We start from the raw sequence: 17,836 nt of genomic DNA on the forward strand, positions 1-17,836 counted from the left end.
GGTACCTGGTCCTGAACCTGGTCCGGTACCTGGTCCTCTACCTGATCCTGTACCTGGTCCGGTACCTGGTCCTGTACCTGGTCCGGTACCTGGTCCTGAACCTGGTCCGGTACCTGGTCCGGTACCTGGTCCTGTACCTGGTCCTGTACCTGGTCCTGTACCTGGTCCGGTACCTGGTCCTGAACCTGGTCCGGTACCTGGTCCTGAACCTGGTCCGGTACCTGGTCCTGTACCTGGTCCTGTACCTGGTCCTGTACCTGGTCCGGTACCTGGTCCTGAACCTGGTCCAGTACCTGGTCCTGAACCTGGTCCGGTACCTGGTCCTGTACCTGGTCCGGTACCTGGTCCGGTACCTGGTCCTGAACCTGGTCCGGTACCTGGTCCGGTAGGTCCTGGTCAGAGGAAGCTGAATGAAAATGAGATAAATATGCTGATATGAAATAGATGTCTGGGATGTGTGGAGGGAGGAACTCCTCATCGTCACCTCGCCTCTCCAACGGAGAATGAAGACAAACCAACACGTCGTGCAGCTTTGTCTTTCCTCCGTGCAGAAGTTTCTCCCATCTGCTGAAACCAGTCAGATTTAACCCTTTATTTAAACTGACCACATGAAGGAATCTTCACCATGAAGCAGTGGAATGATTATTTTTAAAACCAAGTCGTATCTAAAGCATCTGGATCCTTCTGAAGAGATATAAGACGATGAAGCGCATCTGCTGAATGTTTGGTTTGATTCCAATCCTCCCTGAACTCGGTGGAAAGCTTTTAAAATGACAAAAAGTCCCCTGGTGTGCGTAAAGCTTTCCCTCTGCGTCTGCTTAGTGTGATTAGCTGCTGCAGTCCATGTACGGACCTGAAGGATGAGGCAGCGAGGACCACCTAACGATCTCCTCTTCGTCAGATCAATAGGCCATAGAGTGGCAGAAGGGAGAAACGGGGAGAAAGGAGTAGAAAAGAGAGCGAGTGTGTGATGGACAGAGACGGTAGGAATCGTCTCGGACAAAGAAGATGGAGAGGAGCTATTAGTGTGACTTCTCACCTTGCAGCTCACTGTGTGAGCGGGCAGGGCTCGGTCAGGGAGCGGCGCTCTGATCCGTCAGGATGGATGCAGCCAGGTGGCCTCAGGAGCCAGAAAACTCATCTGTCTTTGTCCTCATCCTCTGCCAGGAGGATCCAGGACGCTGCTTCGCCTTGCCAACACAAACTGCTTCAGTTCAGCCGTAAAACTACATTTTCACCACGCTTGGTTTCACATTTGTGCTGAAATGCTGGAACTTCTGTTGGAAACACGTTACGTCTGCTTTCAGTGTCGCAGATGAGAGGAAAGTGCACGTGTGGGATGAGCAGCCAGTTTCGTTTGTAGGAAAAACGTCCCAAACTCTCTGCAGAACAGCTGTTTCCACTGTATTTATGGGACTGGATGCATGAAGAGACATGTTGCTGGTTTATGTGTCCTCAGGCAGACCATCCGTCCTCTGCAGGGGGTCTCTGGTAAACCTGCTCTGTGGGGCCGTCAGCTTGGAGGACAGTCATTCTGATAAGTTTCAGGACATCTAACGCCGCATTGTGAAAAGTCAGCAGTTGTTCCTTATTTATCGGACAGGCAGGAGGTCAGACTTCCATCGCAGACGTCGGAGATGTGGGACTTCTCCTGGTTGTACGATTTTTTTTCCAGCTGTGGAAAGAAACTGGAATTATTATGAGGAAGGAAAAAAACAGACCAGAGGCTCATTTACTGTCCTGTTTGTGAAAACGTTACGTCACACATTTTAGTATAAAAACATCCAAATGTTGCGACATCTGAAGTGAGACGTTGGAGCTCGTAAAAACATCTGATACCTGCAGCTGGTTAATAAAGTCAATCCGGTTGCTAAACGGGTATCATGACGCACTTCACAGCAACAATGCAGCGAGCTTAACTTATTGTGACCATGTCGTTCCAAGCTGTCCAGCTGTTTACTGTAATCTGCTTATGGGAATATTAAGAAGCTTACAAGTGCATTCATGATACTTGTGGATATCTGTCTTAGTAGGGTTCATGTTTTATGAGTCTCCGACTCTCTGAGTCTATTTTCAGCTCCGTCGATATGATGCGCAGCAACGTGTTTAGTCAGACTTGTGTTCTGTGCAGCGCTTTTAAGGAAAAACGTTTATTTGTACTAAAAATTGTGCTAAAAGTGCTTTATATCAAACATTAAAACATAACAAGTGGTACAAAAGAAGCAGAAAAAGCAGCAACAAAAAACAAAATCTCAGTGAAATCATGAATTAAAAGGATGAAAGTGAGATCAGATAAAAGTTGGCGTATCGATACGTGCACGAGAAAAGAGATATTTTAACCTGGAAGGAAAAGTTTCATTTCCAACGGCAGAGTAAAGATTTTAAAACGGACGTGATGTGTTCAGGTTTTCTGAGATTTTCAGCGCTCAGGTCTCCAGCTGTTTACCAACCTGTGTACCAACACTGTTTACCAATGTGTTTACTAACGTGTTTACCAGCACTGTTTACTGTTGCAGTTTACCAACACTTCTCTTCGCTACCAAACAGAATCATCTCAGTTTTGTCTTCATTTCATTGTAGACATTCTCTCATCTAGGAGTTCATTTGCTCCCAACCCAGAAAGTCTGCTGGACTGCAGTCGTCTGGTGACAAAGACACGGAACACTGTGCATCGTCTACGTTACTCAGGCTGTTGTTTGATGGTATAAAAGTAAAGGAACAGAGGCCCGAGGACTGGACCCTGGGGGACTCCATGAGCCATGGCCACTCATCAGATTCATGGCTGCCGACTGTAATAAAATAACTCTGACCTTTCACATGGGACCGGAACCAGAGGGTCTTCCAGTCTTTCCTCCGACTCTTCCTCCTGTGCTGTTGGTAAAAATGGTGGACCTGACTCTGTGAGAAATGCCGTGTGACTGCGTGTCCATGCAGGCTTCCTACCGTACTTTCCTAAACCCCGTGTTGCAGCAACAAAACTGCAGCTTTCTTCCTTTTCTGGTAAAAGGTTGGCTGTACGGGTGTGTGTTCGGCTCCACAACACATGGCAACATCTTCTCCTGACGTCTTCTTCTTCAACACAACGCAGCACTTTGCAGCACTTTGCAAAGGACACAGTTTTAATTAGAAGGTCTGCGCGCTTCCCTTTTAGCCTCATGAAATATGTCCAGTCAGGACCTCCTGACACGAGACGCAGCGCTGCAGATGAAAAGTTGTTAAAGTCATTCCTTTCTGCTAAGTAGTACACGACACACACACACACACACACACACACACACACACACACACACACAAAGTGTCTGGTGGTAATGTAGAGTCGGGGCCACAACGATGCTTTGGAAGGTGAAAATAATTAGAGGAAATGCTGCACTGGCTTTTCTTCAGCTGTCAGCATAATAAGCATGAAGCGACCCCCCCCCACCCTCACCCCAAACCCCCCCCCCATCAGACTTCTTGTCTTAGTTGAAGTTGACTTTGAACTCGACTGTACAGCTAAACTGGGAACACGTTGCAGACCAGAGGAAGGTTGATGGGAAATGACTCTTTGCTTCAGAAACTTTGTTTCTGGGAAGTTTACCTCCAGTTTGTGAGGAGTGCCGGACCATCCCAAACACCGGGATGGTCCGGCACTCGGTCTGATTGGGCGGCCATTTCTTATATGGTGTAAAAGACATTCTGAAGGGACCTTTGGTCAGAGGGGCTTTAATCTCCCTCCTGACTTCGGGAGCTCAGACTGACTGCAGGTGAACCGAGACCCCGGCTCGGTTGGCATCAGGGTGCGATGGGTGTTCAACCTGCGCCGAGCCAATCATTCCAGCCCTGGAAGCCGAATGGGCTTCAACAACAAAACCAAATGAATTGAGTTGGATCAAAACCTTTTAACTGGACCAGCTGAATGATCAGATTAACCCCGTAAAGCCCAACGGAGCAGTCAGAGACATTTTCAATCGCTTTAAATAAAAAAAAAAATCTGATACTCGTCTTCTGGCCTCTGATAGAAACCAGGAAGCAGAAGACGACATGATTCTGGCGTGTCACATGGTCGTAAATGTTGAACAATCCACCGTAAGAAATCCAGAATAAAATACTTGTTTTGCATTTCATTAAATGACCAAACCTCATATTAAACAAACTTTTCTCACCCTGAGACCCTGAATTAGACTAAGCCAGGGTTCGGCAACCCAGAATGTTGAAAGAGCCATATTGGACAAAAAAAACCCCAAAAACAAATATGTCTGGAGCTGCAAAAAATGAAAAGCCTTATATAAGCCTTATCATGAAGGCAACACATGCTTTATGTATCTATATTAGCTATATTAGCCTACTATCAACATGACTAAGATGGCTACAAATACATAATGAGCCTTAATGATAAAATGTTTATTTCCCTGCAGCGCATCCTGTAGAGAATGACGCACCACGTGACGACTCTGTTGTACGATGCCGTCTCATGTTTAACTTCATTACTATATTAATGAGTTATGTTTCGTTGCATTGATGAAATTAAAACAATGCAATAAAGAAATCTGATTTTTTATGTCATTTTTATTTTGAGGATTCGAAAAAAAACCCAACAAAATGGAATGTGCATAACGCGCCCCTTATCTGGGCAACAAACAGCGCGCAATAAAACGCAGCCTGCATTTATAAAAAATAAACCAATAAATGAAATTAATACAGTTTGATTTCTGCCAAGCAAGTCAGTGCGAGGGTAAAACACAGCAGCATCCTCTTCTCTTTAGACACGCAACCAACGCAGCTATCCTCCGACCTGAGCACCGTTACCACGTGTCATTCCACATATATACTGACAATAATCAGAAATCATTTTATAAAAACATCCACTTTGTTACTCAGTCTGTGTCTATGAAGGATGATGTTCTTCCCCGTTTAATGTGACTTCTGTTGTCGGACATCACTGGTCAGCTTCTCAACATGTAAGATGTAACTTGTGCTGAATTAATGTCCTTGATTTGCTGATCGGTGATGTTGCTGCCATTTTAATGGTCCTTTCCTTCACTGTCTTAGTGGAGAGGGACATGTCTCTGATTTTCTGTATGATCTCGGTTTTGTTTCTGAAGTCTGGAAATACGTGTCCTGATATGCTGATGACTGACTCCTTCATGTAGTCACCATCTGTGAACGGTTTTCTACGCTTTATTATCTCCCGGGTTGCAGCTAAACTTGCAGCACTAGTGGAGTTTGGAGATGCAATCCACTTAAATCTATTCTTGCGCTTCTCTAATTTCTCCAGAAGTGATGCAATCGCACTTTTTGTGTCACTCCCAACTGGGTACCGACTGCAAATGTAGCATGCTTTCCCTGGAAATGTCTTTCCACATGACTCTTTTTGTTATTTGACAACTTCTCGCTACAGAGCAAACATTCAGGCAATCCTTCCGCATTGGCAATGACTGCAAATGATTCGGTCCAAGAAACGTTGAATCCTCTGTTCTCCTCGGTTATTTTTCTCTTTTTCCCTTTGGGATCCATGTCCCATCACACAGCCGCCGGTTTGTTTACAACGCCACCTGCCTGGCATCCCGCCCTGCTGATAGGCTACGTGTGTCGCAGGCGATGACGCAAATCTTCCTTGACAGAAATGTTAGAATTTAATATTTATTCTACACATTTTTTTACAGCGCTGGAAAACGTTAAGAATGTTTGTGTCATGTTTGTCCTCCTACAGAACCAGATCCAAACAAAAATATAGATCTTTTTCCATTTTTTAAAAATATTTTTGAAAAAGTTCCAGGGAGCCACTAGGGCGGCGCTAAAGAGCCGCATGCGGATCAGGAGCCGCAGATTGCTGACCTCTGGACTAAGCGATTGATAATGGATGGACTTTTCTTAATCATGGGTCGGCCTTTAAAGGGTTAAATTGGAATAATAAAAACATCCAATGTTGAAATAGAAATAATCACTTTTCATGCAGTTTTACATCTTGTAGGATTCCAGGAACTTTGTGATTCCAGCACATTTTTACACGAGATGTTCCGAGGTCCCAGTTTTACCCAAAGTACAGAGCGTGGGGGTGGATGATTGACATCTATCAACTCCAACCTGCCTAACCGAGTTAACCCCGAGCTAACAGGAGCTAACCAACTAACAGAAGGAAGCAGGCTAGCGCTAGCTAAAACTTCTGGACTTCTGCTTCACTTTTCCCCCGCCGGAGGTTGCTGCTTGATTAAGACGGACGTTGCATAAAGATAAAACCTTACACATGTGTTACATGAGGATAAATAGCCGGAGATGAGCGAGATATGCAGATTAACCGGTTGGTAATGTTTGAACACGAGCAGAAAATCAAAATGAGTACAAGAGAAATAACGAGCTAATGGAGTAAACAGTCAAATCGGGCTCATTTTACGTCTTGTTGTGAGTTTTTCTGAAGGGAAGGTCATCTTGGTTTGCAGTATTTCCAACAATGGAAGCAATCACAGTTGTCGCTATCTTAGCTAACATGAAAATGTTGTTATTCAGCGCGCGGCAGCCTCCGTCACCCTGGCAACACTGGAGCCTTTCAGTTCACGGAAAACCAGCTGAAAGGAAGAAAAGCTTGGATGTCACACAGAAATCTGAGAGGATGTCAGGTCACAAGGGGACAAATATCCATTTAAACATAATTAGTGGTTCGCAGAGGGACGCTGGCTCTCACAAAGCCCATGTTGTCGCTGAAAAGCTTCTGATTCATGCAGGATGACTGTCTCTGCTGCTTTTGTCAGACTGTAATTAAAGATAGTTTGTTGAGTCACCAAGCAGATCTTCTCGACCCTTCGCCTCTACCTTCACCGTCATGCTTAGAGGATTTAGACCCTCAACCTGTCCAGGTGCACCTGACCTGCATTAACACACCTGACTGAAAGTTTGCAGCTCAGCTTTAAAGCAGGTTTGCTGCAGCTGGAAGCATCTAGAACAAGCCGATCCGGAGTCCTGAAGACCAGGACTGAGAGAGAGCAAACCATAACAGCAGGATCTAGAAGCTAAACTAAGGACTAAACTTCTGCGATCCACGTTCAATCCTAGACACCATACCGGTCAGGTATCCCGCTTTGAGCAGGAAACCTGCCTCCGGATCATCCTGAGTGCCGGAGAATTTCCCCTATTCTCATTCCAGAACTGGACAGGTATGCTAAGTCTGATGGAGAAGATAAACTCCAGTCAGGCGCTGCGAGGACGCGATGATGACGATAACAGATATGATAACTCAGACAGGAGGCTGGACGGTGGCGTGGGTCGATCCCCGGCTGGGGCGGGGCTTGAACAGTGGCCTTTCCGTGTGGAGTTTGGACACGGTGATGATAACAGATATAATAACTCAGGAACGATCTCCAACATAAACAGTTTAAATAACGAACCTGATCAGATTTATTAGCAGGAAGATTCCAGCAGAGAAATAATCCACCCGGCTGGTTTATTTGCTGTTTATGATGCGTTTGTCTGAGCATGATGGCTGCTGGGAGGGGAAATGGCGTCCGTCGCTTCCAGGCGGCTCTGGCGAAGCAGAAACAGGATCCTGACGGGTTATAAAAGAAGGTTTTTTTCAGGACTGTGTCTCCAGTTTAGTGGAGGAAGACGTAGATTTTACAGTGATGATGATGATGTAGATAGAGTTCCAGGTGTTTTTCTGAAGCGTCCTCTGACTGAACCGTGTGCAAGAGGAAAGCGGTCGAGCTGTCAATCATCTGCATGTGGGCGGGATTTCCGGCTGAGAAGTCCATGCACCGCGCTCTGAGCCAATGGGATGACAGCAGTAAACTTTACGGAGGAGATGAAACCTGACTTATTTCTGAACTATCTGAGGCTAAATGAGGCAAAGTAGCGGCTAATTGCTAAGCTAAGTAGCGGCTAATGAACGTCTGGAAGACGGACGGCCTGCGGCGCTCCTGGTTGGTGGCAGTGAACATCCAGTGTTCACGTCCTCCAGTCGAACTCGTGTCAGCCCAAATACAGAAATAAACGTGTAGAATAATGTCAGGACAAGAATATAGCAGCACAGAAAGGAAAATCGTTCATTTTTAGATGTATATAAAAATAAAAAGAAAGATGTTTTCTGTATTTCTGTTTCTGTTGTTTTATTTTATCCGGACGTCCTGATTCTTTCCGGAGGTTTCCTGCAGCCCCGCCTCCTCCTGCACCAGCTGCTTGTGTTTCAGTAAAACGTGCCGCTGTGTCGAGCCGTGCTCCGATTTGCTTCCACGATGTGCATTCGTCACACGAAACGGCTCCCGGCTCCATGCAGGAGTCCTGCCAGGGTAAATATTGTTGTCTGCTGTTAGTGATTACACACAACTGTTCCAAAGAGATTACACGTACGAACCGGCTCTCTGATGATGGAAACAGAAGCAAAGATGGCAGGAAGTCCAGAGTTTCAGATCCGTTTCTAACGGGTGCTGCTCGCGTCCGTCCGAGGCTTCTGGGCCACTTCTCATGCTGCTGAGTGCCGGCACATTCCCCGCTCACCTCCACCCCGACGGGAAGCAGAGGACAGAACGTCCTCAGCGGGACAGAATACAGATCAGGAAATGTCCTCTGCTCGTCTTCGACCTTGGAGGAGGAGACAGGCTGGTCTGCCTGGAGTCGGACTTTCATGTAGACTTCACTTATTCTTCTATTTGCTTTAGGAATTATCATGTTTCCTTCTTCCTTCTCTTTTCACCTGAAGCATCATGTGGAGATTTGGTCTTGGTTTGAAGGAATAAAGGCTCCTTCTGGATCTGGATCTGGATCTGGATCTAGATCTGGATCCAGTTCTAGTTCTGGATCTGGTTCTAGTTCTGGATCTGGTTCTAGATCTGGATCTGGTTCTAGTTCTGGATCTGGTTCTAGATCTGGATCTGGTTCTAGATCTGGATCTGGTTCTAGCTCCTCAGTCTCAGCTGTTGGCATTTCAAGGCTAATCTTTAGTCCGGTTCTGCAGTCCTCTTGCTGTCCACATCGTCCACGCCGTCCACACTGTCCACACCGTCCACGCCGTCCACGCTGTCCACATCGTCCACATCGTCCACACTGTCCACATCGTCCACGCCGTCCACACTGTCCACACCGTCCACGCCGTCCACGCCGTCCACATCGTCCACATCGTCCACACTGTCCACATCGTCCACGCCGTCCACACCGTCCACATCGTCCACGCCGTCCACACTGTCCACACCGTCCACGCCGTCCACATCGTCCACATCGTCCACACTGTCCACATCGTCCACGCCGTCCACACCGTCCACATCGTCCACGCCGTCCACACCGTCCACATCGTCCACACCGTCCACATCGTCCACATCGTCCACATCGTCCACACTGTCCACATCGTCCACGCCGTCCACACTGTCCACACCGTCCACATCGTCCACGCCGTCCACACTGTCCACGCCGTCCACATCGTCCACACTGTCCACATCGTCCACACCGTCCACACCGTCCACGCCGTCCACACTGTCCACATCGTCCACGCCGTCCACGCCGTCCAAACTGTCCACATCGTCCACGCCGTCCACTCTGTCCACATCGTCCACGCCGTCCACACTGTCCACACCGTCCACGCCGTCCACGCCGTCCACATCGTCCACATCGTCCACACTGTCCACATCGTCCACGCCGTCCACACCGTCCACATCGTCCACACCGTCCACATCGTCCACATCGTCCACATCGTCCACACTGTCCACATCGTCCACGCCGTCCACACTGTCCACACCGTCCACATCGTCCACGCCGTCCACACTGTCCACGCCGTCCACATCGTCCACACTGTCCACATCGTCCACACCGTCCACACCGTCCACGCCGTCCACACTGTCCACATCGTCCACGCCGTCCACGCCGTCCAAACTGTCCACATCGTCCACGCCGTCCACTCTGTCCACATCGTCCACGCCGTCCACACTGTCCACATCGTCCACGCCGTCCACACTGTCCACATCGTCCACGCCGTCCACATCGTCCACGCCGTCCACACTGTCCACATCGTCCACGCCGTCCACTCTGTCCACATCGTCCACGCCGTCCACTCTGTCCACATCGTCCACGCCGTCCACACTGTCCACATCGTCCACGCCGTCCACTCTGTCCACATCGTCCACGCCGTCCACACTGTCCACATCGTCCACGCCGTCCACACTGTCCACATCGTCCACGCCGTCCACATCGTCCACGCCGTCCACACTGTCCACATCGTCCACGCCGTCCACTCTGTCCACATCGTCCACGCCGTCCACTCTGTCCACATCGTCCACGCCGTCCACGCCGTCCACACTGTCCACATCGTCCACGCCGTCCAAACTGTCCACATCGTCCACGCCGTCCACTCTGTCCACATCGTCCACATCGTCCACGCCGTCCACTCTGTCCACATCGTCCACGCCGTCCACTCTGTCCACATCGTCCACGCCGTCCACGCCGTCCACACTGTCCACGCCGTCCAAACTGTCCACATCGTCCACGCCGTCCACTCTGTCCACATCGTCCACGCCGTCCACACTGTCCACATCGTCCACATCGTCCACGCCGTCCACATCGTCCACGCCGTCCACATCGTCCACATCGTCCACGCCGTCCACATCGTCCACGCCGTCCACATCGTCCACGCCGTCCACATCGTCCACATCGTCCACGCCGTCCACATCGTCCACGCCGTCCACACTGTCCACATCGTCCACGCCGTCCACTCTGTCCACATCGTCCACGCCGTCCACGCCGTCCACATCGTCCACGCCGTCCACATCGTCCACGCCGTCCACACTGTCCACATCGTCCACACCGTCCACGCCGTCCACATCGTCCACGCCGTCCACACTGTCCACATCGTCCACGCCGTCCACACTGTCCACGCCGTCCACATCGTCCACGCCGTCCACACTGTCCACATCGTCCACACCGTCCACGCCGTCCACATCGTCCACGCCGTCCACACCGTCCACGCCGTCCTTCATGATGTGTCCCTGTGAGGGACGTTTCTGTCTCCACATTTACCAAAGCAGAAGAATTCCTGTTGAGCAGTTCTTTGCCTTTATGTGAAAAGCGGATTTATTCACTTTTTTATTCTGTTTTTATTTTGGCTGATTGCGAAAAGCACTTTGTTCCACCTCTGGTTGTTTTAAAGGGCTTTATAAATAAAGTTGAGTCATTCAGACGCCTCCAGGTGAGTGATAAGACAGCACATCCTGAACCAGCTTGGTTCAAGTCGTCTCGGCAGCGTCTTCTGTGTACCTGGCAAAGTAAAGGTAGAAGTAGTATTTCTAAACATGTCTGCTGAGAAGTTGCTTCTTTTTGTACACAAATGTCCGGATCTATCGAGCCCGTCTGGCTGCTTAAAAGCAGATTTTGGTTGCAGTTGGAGTTTTTTTTAGCTTCAAATTGAAGCGGGCATCATCCAACCTGCTCAGCCTTCGTCTTTCTCTTTTCCTCTCAGGTCACTATCACTTCTCCCCGACCGTCAACATGCCACAAGACGACACGGTGATGATTGAAGACGACGGTCCGCCCCTGTTTCCCGCCACGCTGTCGGATCAATCGTCCTGCAGTTCCCACGAAGACCTGGGCTTTGTTGGAGAGGAAGCGGTTCCCTGGATTCACGACCTCCCGGGTCAGAACGAATGGTAGGCTGCTGCTTCTCACTCTGCGGTTGAAAAGACGGGAATATTGAGAATGTGATGGCTTCTGGAGGCCATGCGGTGGTGTTTATCGGTCCGTTTCTATGGAAACAAACCTGCTGCCACTGAGCGGTGTGGAAAACCTGCTTTCAGACATTTACAAATTACCTGGAGTTGATCTTGTTGTGTGGAAATGTCTGGGGGTTGAGGATGTGTTTCAGGTGTTCTTCCTGTTCTGGATGGTGGTATCTAGAACATTGTTCCTGTTCTGGATGGTGGTATCCAGGATGTTGTTCCTGTTCTGGATGGTGGTATCTAGAACATTGTTCCTGTTCTGGAAGGTAGTATCCAGAACGTTGTTCCTGTTCTGGATGGTGGTATCTAGAACATTGTTCCTGTTCTGGATGGTAGTATCCAGAATGGTGTTCCTGTTCTGGATGGTAGTATCCAGAACGTTGTTCCTGTTCTGGATGGTAGTATCCAGCATGTTGTTCCTGTTCTGGATGGTAGTATCCAGCATGTTGTTCCTGTTCTGGATGGTAGTATCCAGCATGTTGTTCCTGTTCTGGATGGTAGTATCCAGCATGTTGTTCCTGTTCTGGATGGTAGTATCCAGCATGTTGTTCCTGTTCTGGATGGTAGTATCCAGACTGTTGTTCCTGTTCTGGATGGTAGTATCCAGAATGTTGTTCCTGTTGTGGATGGTAGTATCCAGAATGTTGTTCCTGTTCTGGATGGTAGTATCCAGAATGTTGTTCCTGTTCTGATGGTAGTATCCAGAATGTTGTTCTTGTTCTGGATGGTAGTATCCAGAATGTTGTTCCTGTTCTGGATGGTAGTATCCAGAATGTTGTTCCTGTTCTGGATGGTAGTATCCAGAATGTTGTTCCTGTTCTGGATGGTAGTATCCAGAATGTTGTTCCTGTTCTGATGGTAGTATCCAGAATGTTGTTCTTGTTCTGGATGGTAGTATCCAGAATGTTGTTCCTGTTCTGGATGGTAGTATCCAGAATGTTGTTCCTGTTCTGGATGGTAGTATCCAGAATGTTGTTCCTGTTCTGATGGTAGTATCCAGAATGTTGTTCTTGTTCTGGATGGTAGTATCCAGCATGTTGTTCCTGTTCTGGATGGTAGTATCCAGAATGTTGTTCCTGTTCTGATGGTAGTATCCAGAATGTTGTTCTTGTTCTGGATGGTAGTATCCAGAATGTTGTTCCTGTTCTGGATGGTAGTATCCAGAATGTTGTTCCTGTTCTGATGGTAGTATCCAGAATGTTGTTCCTGTTCTGGATGGTAGTATCCAGACTGTTGTTCCTGTTCTGGATGGTAGTATCCAGAATGTTGTTCCTGTTCTGGATGGTAGTATCCAGCATGTTGTTCCTGTTCTGGATGGTAGTATCCAGACTGTTGATCCTGTTCTGGATGGTAGTATCCAGAATGTTGTTCCTGTTGTGGATGGTAGTATCCAGAATGTTGTTCCTGTTCTGGATGGTAGTATCCAGAATGTTGTTCCTGTTCTGATGGTAGTATCCAGAATGTTGTTCTTGTTCTGGATGGTAGTATCCAGAATGTTGTTCCTGTTCTGGATGGTGGTATCTACAACATTGTTCCTGTTCTGGAAGGTAGTATCCAGAACGTTGTTCCTGTTCTGGATGGTGGTATCTAGAACATTGTTCCTGTTCTGGATGGTAGTATCCAGAATGTTGTTCTTGTTCTGGATGGTAGTACCCAGAATGTTGTTCCTGTTCTGGATGGTAGTATCCAGAATGTTGTTCCTGTTCTGATGGTAGTATCCAGAATGTTGTTCTTGTTCTGGATGGTAGTATCCAGAATGTTGTTCCTGTTCTGGATGGTGGTATCTACAACATTGTTCCTGTTCTGGAAGGTAGTATCCAGAACGTTGTTCCTGTTCTGGATGGTAGTATCCAGAATGTTGTTCCTGTTCTGATGGTAGTATCCAGAATGTTGTTCTTGTTCTGGATGGTAGTATCCAGAATGGTGTTCCTGTTCTGGATGGTGGTATCTACAACATTGTTCCTGTTCTGGAAGGTAGTATCCAGAACATTGTTCCTGTTCTGGATGGTAGTATCCAGAATGTTGTTCTTGTTCTGGATGGTAGTATCCAGAATGTTGTTCCTGTTCTGGATGGTGGTATCTAGAACATTGTTCCTGTTCTGGATGGTAGCATCCAGAACGTTGTTCCTGTTCTGGATGGTAGTATCCAGACTGTTGTTCCTGTTCTGGATGGTAGTATCCAGAATGGTGTTCCTGTTCTGGATGGTAGTATCCAGAATGTTGTTCCTGTTCTGGATGGTAGTATCCAGCATGTTGTTCCTGTTCTGGATGGTAGTATCCAGCATGTTGTTCCTGTTCTGGATGGTAGTATCCAGGATGTTGTTCCTGTTCTGGATGGTAGTATCCAGAATGTTGTTCCTGTTCTGGATGGTAGTATCCAGAATGTTGTTCCTGTTCTGGATGGTAGTATCCAGCATGTTGTTCCTGTTCTGGATGGTAGTATCCAGCATGTTGTTCCTGTTCTGGATGGTAGTATCCAGGATGTTGTTCCTGTTCTGGATGGTAGTATCCAGAATGTTGTTCCTGTTCTGGATGGTAGTATCCAGAATGTTGTTCCTGTTCTGATGGTAGTATCCAGAATGTTCTTCCTGTTCTGGATGGTGGTATCTAGAACATTGTTTCTGTTCTGGATGGTAGTATCCAGGATGTTGTTCCTGTTCTGGATGGTAGTTTTTACGTGAAGTTGTAAACAAACAAACAGCAACATCGACACAAACACGAGGTTCCACTCGGTCACCTGCAGTTCCCTCATGATGATAAAATGCAAATGTCCTGCAGAGCATCAACCAGGTACCGACAGCAGGTGTTCCTGATGAGGTCACATGGTTGTGTGCGTCTTGTGTTTTCTTTGTGTTTCATAACTTCCTCCTCTCTCTCTCCCTCCCACCTTCATCTATTATGAATGAGTGGATTTGCTCAGCATGCTAGTTGTTCACGTGATGTCAGAGCTTTGTCATAGTGGATTAGTTTGACAGCATATGGCTGAAACACACTGGGAATCCACACACACACACACACACACACACACACACACACACACACACACACACACACACACACACACCACGGTGAATGTGCAAAAGGCAGGAGTTTCCTACATGCCTAAGGTTGTTCTGAATAATTCATGGGTTAAAGCTACAAACGCACATCGGGCACACAGCTTCCTTTACTTCCAGGCTAACAGCTGTTCCATCTTTCCCACTAACTTACACTCATCTTCCTCTTCCAGCCCACAACATCCGGCCACACACACACACACACACACACACACACACACACACACACACACACACGCGTGTGCCAGTGTTAACAGGCATGCTAAGCAGCAGGGGATGCGGGTCAGCCACAATCTAACGTAGTGGAACAGCCACCTTTTAATTAAGCCCTGCTACAGTGGAGCCCAGGTGCTGTATGTACTGAATATGTATGGTGCAGAGCAGCGAGTCTCACCTTTGGCCTCTAGTATTATTCAGCTTTCTGTCCTCATGGGAGAAGCCTTCCCACAGCCATGTACCGCATGCACAAAAATGTCTGGTTGCCCTGTGAAAAGATTGTAATTCAGACCATCTTTCTGGCACTTCTCAGTCTCACAACAGCAGAAAATCCCTTTTTCTTTCTCTTAAAACACTGTTTCAGTCCCTGAAGTCACATAACATCACAGTCAGGAGCTGCAGAACAAGGATAAACGTTGCAACAGGAGCAACAAAAGGCAAATCTAATCAGGTTACCTAGCAACAGGCCAGCAGCATGACTGGATCAAAAAGGAGCATTTCAGAGAAGCAGAGTCTCTCAGATGGAAAGTTTAGACAATCTGAGACAAACTGGAACATTCAGAAAAATGTTCCTGAAACTTTGAAGATCCCAGCGCCCTACAGAGTTTAATATCATCAGAAGACTCAGAGAATTAGAAGGAATCTCTGTGTGCTGGGACCAGGCAGGATGCTGGTGATGTTCTGCATTATAACATGATTCTCTACTGGAAACCAGTGCATGGACTCAGGAAGCTTCCAGAAACCAGTGTGAACCCAGTTCAGGCTGAAATCCACACATGCAGGTTAAAGCTCCATCATATGTGAAGAGGATCCAGAAACACGCCGTCTTCTCTGGACCAAAGCTCATTTAAAATGTTCTGAGTGGAAACCTGGATGAAGATGTGGAATAGTTTGTGGACAGCATGGACGGCGTGTCCTGCAGACTAAAGAGGAGAGGGAGCATCCAGCTTGTTATCAGCCTGCATCTCTGATGGGATGGGGTTGCATTAGTGCCGATGGCGTGGGCAGCTTCCACATCTGGGAAGCTCCATCAATGCTGGAACATCTGCTCCCATCCAGACAACGTCTCTTTCAGGGAAGACCTTCCACCATGCTGGACCACATCCTGATGGTGGAACAGGAGAACTGGTCCAGCAGGACCACATCCTGATGGTGGAACAGGAGAACTGGTCCAGCAGGACCATGTTGGACCACATCCTGATGGTGGAACAGGAGAACTGGTCCAGCAGGACCACATCCTGATGGTGGAACAGGAGAACTGGTCCAGCAGGACCACGCTGAACCACATCCTGATGGTGGAACAGGAGAACTGGTCCAGCAGGACCACGCTGAACCACATCCTGATGGTGGAACAGGAGAACTGGTCCAGCAGGACCACGCTGGACCACATCCTGATGGTGGAACAGGAGAACCGGTCCAGCAGGACCATGCTGAACCACATCCTGATGGTGGAACAGGAGAACTGGTCCAGCAGGACCATGCTGGACCATATCCTGATGGTGGAACAGGAGAACCGGTCTGCTGCAGTCCAGACCTTCCACCAGAACAAACATCTTGAGCATCATGGCGTCTTGCTTCTAGTTTTACTTGTGAAAAGATCCTTTTAGGATTTGCTCAGCCTTCCATCCCTCTGCAGCTTTGCAGAACTGACCAGATCCATCTTCTCATCCTTTATAACAGTTTTCCTTTGTTCCTGTTTGGCTTCCAGTAAAGCAGACAACCAGTGTTAGTGTGTTAATGGGTCGAGCCCCAAGATAAATGATTGTTGTGGAGGCAGAAATTCCATCTCGCCGTAAGAGACCACCACTGACCTACTTTTTCCTGATATCCTGAGCTAATTCCTAAATCTGCGTCACGTCAGTTTTACAGGAGTCAAATGAACGGAAAAAGGCTTGTAAATATTTCAGTGCAGTGGCTTTATCTGTCCTGACTGGTAACGGACCTGTTTTATTTGTGTTTATAGGGCTTTATCTGTCCTGGCTACTGGTAACGGACCTGTTTTATTTGTGTTTATAGGGCTTTATCTGTCCTGACTGGTAACGGACCTGTTTTATTTGTGTTTATAGGGCTTTATCTGTCCTGGCTACTGGTAACGGACCTGTTTTATTTGTGTTTATAGGGCTTTATCTGTCCTGACTGGTAACGGACCTGTTTTATTTGTGTTTATAGGGCTTTATCTGTCCTGACTGGTAACGGACATGTTTTATTTGTGTTTATAGGGCTTTATCTGTCCTGACTGGTAACGGACCTGTTTTATTTGTGTTTATAGGGCTTTATCTGTCCTGACTGGTAACGGACCTGTTTTATTTGTGTTTATAGGGCTTTATCTGTCCTGACTGGTAACGGACATGTTTTATTTGTGTTTATAGGGCTTTATCTGTCCTGACTGGTAACGGACCTGTTTTATTTGTGTTTATTGAGCTTTATCTGTCCTGACTGGTAACGGACCTGTTTTATTTGTGTTTATAGGGCTTTATCTGTCCTGACTGGTAACGGACCTGTTTTATTTGTGTTTATTGAGCTTTATCTGTCCTGACTGGTAACGGACCTGTTTTATTTGTGTTTATAGGGCTTTATCTGTCCTGACTGGTAACGGACCTGTTTTATTTGTGTTTATTGAGCTTTATCTGTCCTGACTGGTAACGGACCTGTTTTATTTGTGTTTATAGGGCTTTATCTGTCCTGACTGGTAACGGACCTGTTTTATTTGTGTTTATAGGGCTTTATCTGTCCTGACTGGTAACGGACATGTTTTATTTGTGTTTATTGAGCTTTATCTGTCCTGACTGGTAACAGACCTGTTTTATTTGTGTTTATAGGGCTTTATCTGTCCTGACTGGTAACGGACCTGTTTTATTTGTGTTTATAGGGCTTTATCTGTCCTGACTGGTAACGGACCTG

The 17,836-nt window shown here is 47.5% G+C and overlaps 1 protein-coding gene across 1 annotated transcript in view; it reads left to right on the forward strand.

Moving 5' to 3' along the window:
- The window catches only part of LOC306770681 (partitioning defective 3 homolog), a gene marked incomplete at both ends in the record, with an annotated part of 372,575 nt that overhangs the window by 278,520 nt on the left and 76,219 nt on the right, over positions 1-17,836 (forward strand). Inside the window, one exon of the mRNA XM_079259581.1 lies at positions 11,408-11,594. Within this exon, the coding sequence (XP_079115707.1) occupies positions 11,408-11,594 (187 nt within the window). The remainder of the gene's footprint in view (positions 1-11,407; positions 11,595-17,836) is intronic.

Source organism: Telmatherina bonti, assembly GCF_933228915.1.
Source record: "Telmatherina bonti genome assembly, chromosome: 20".
In the NCBI taxonomy this organism is placed as follows: Eukaryota; Metazoa; Chordata; class Actinopteri; order Atheriniformes; family Telmatherinidae; genus Telmatherina; species Telmatherina bonti.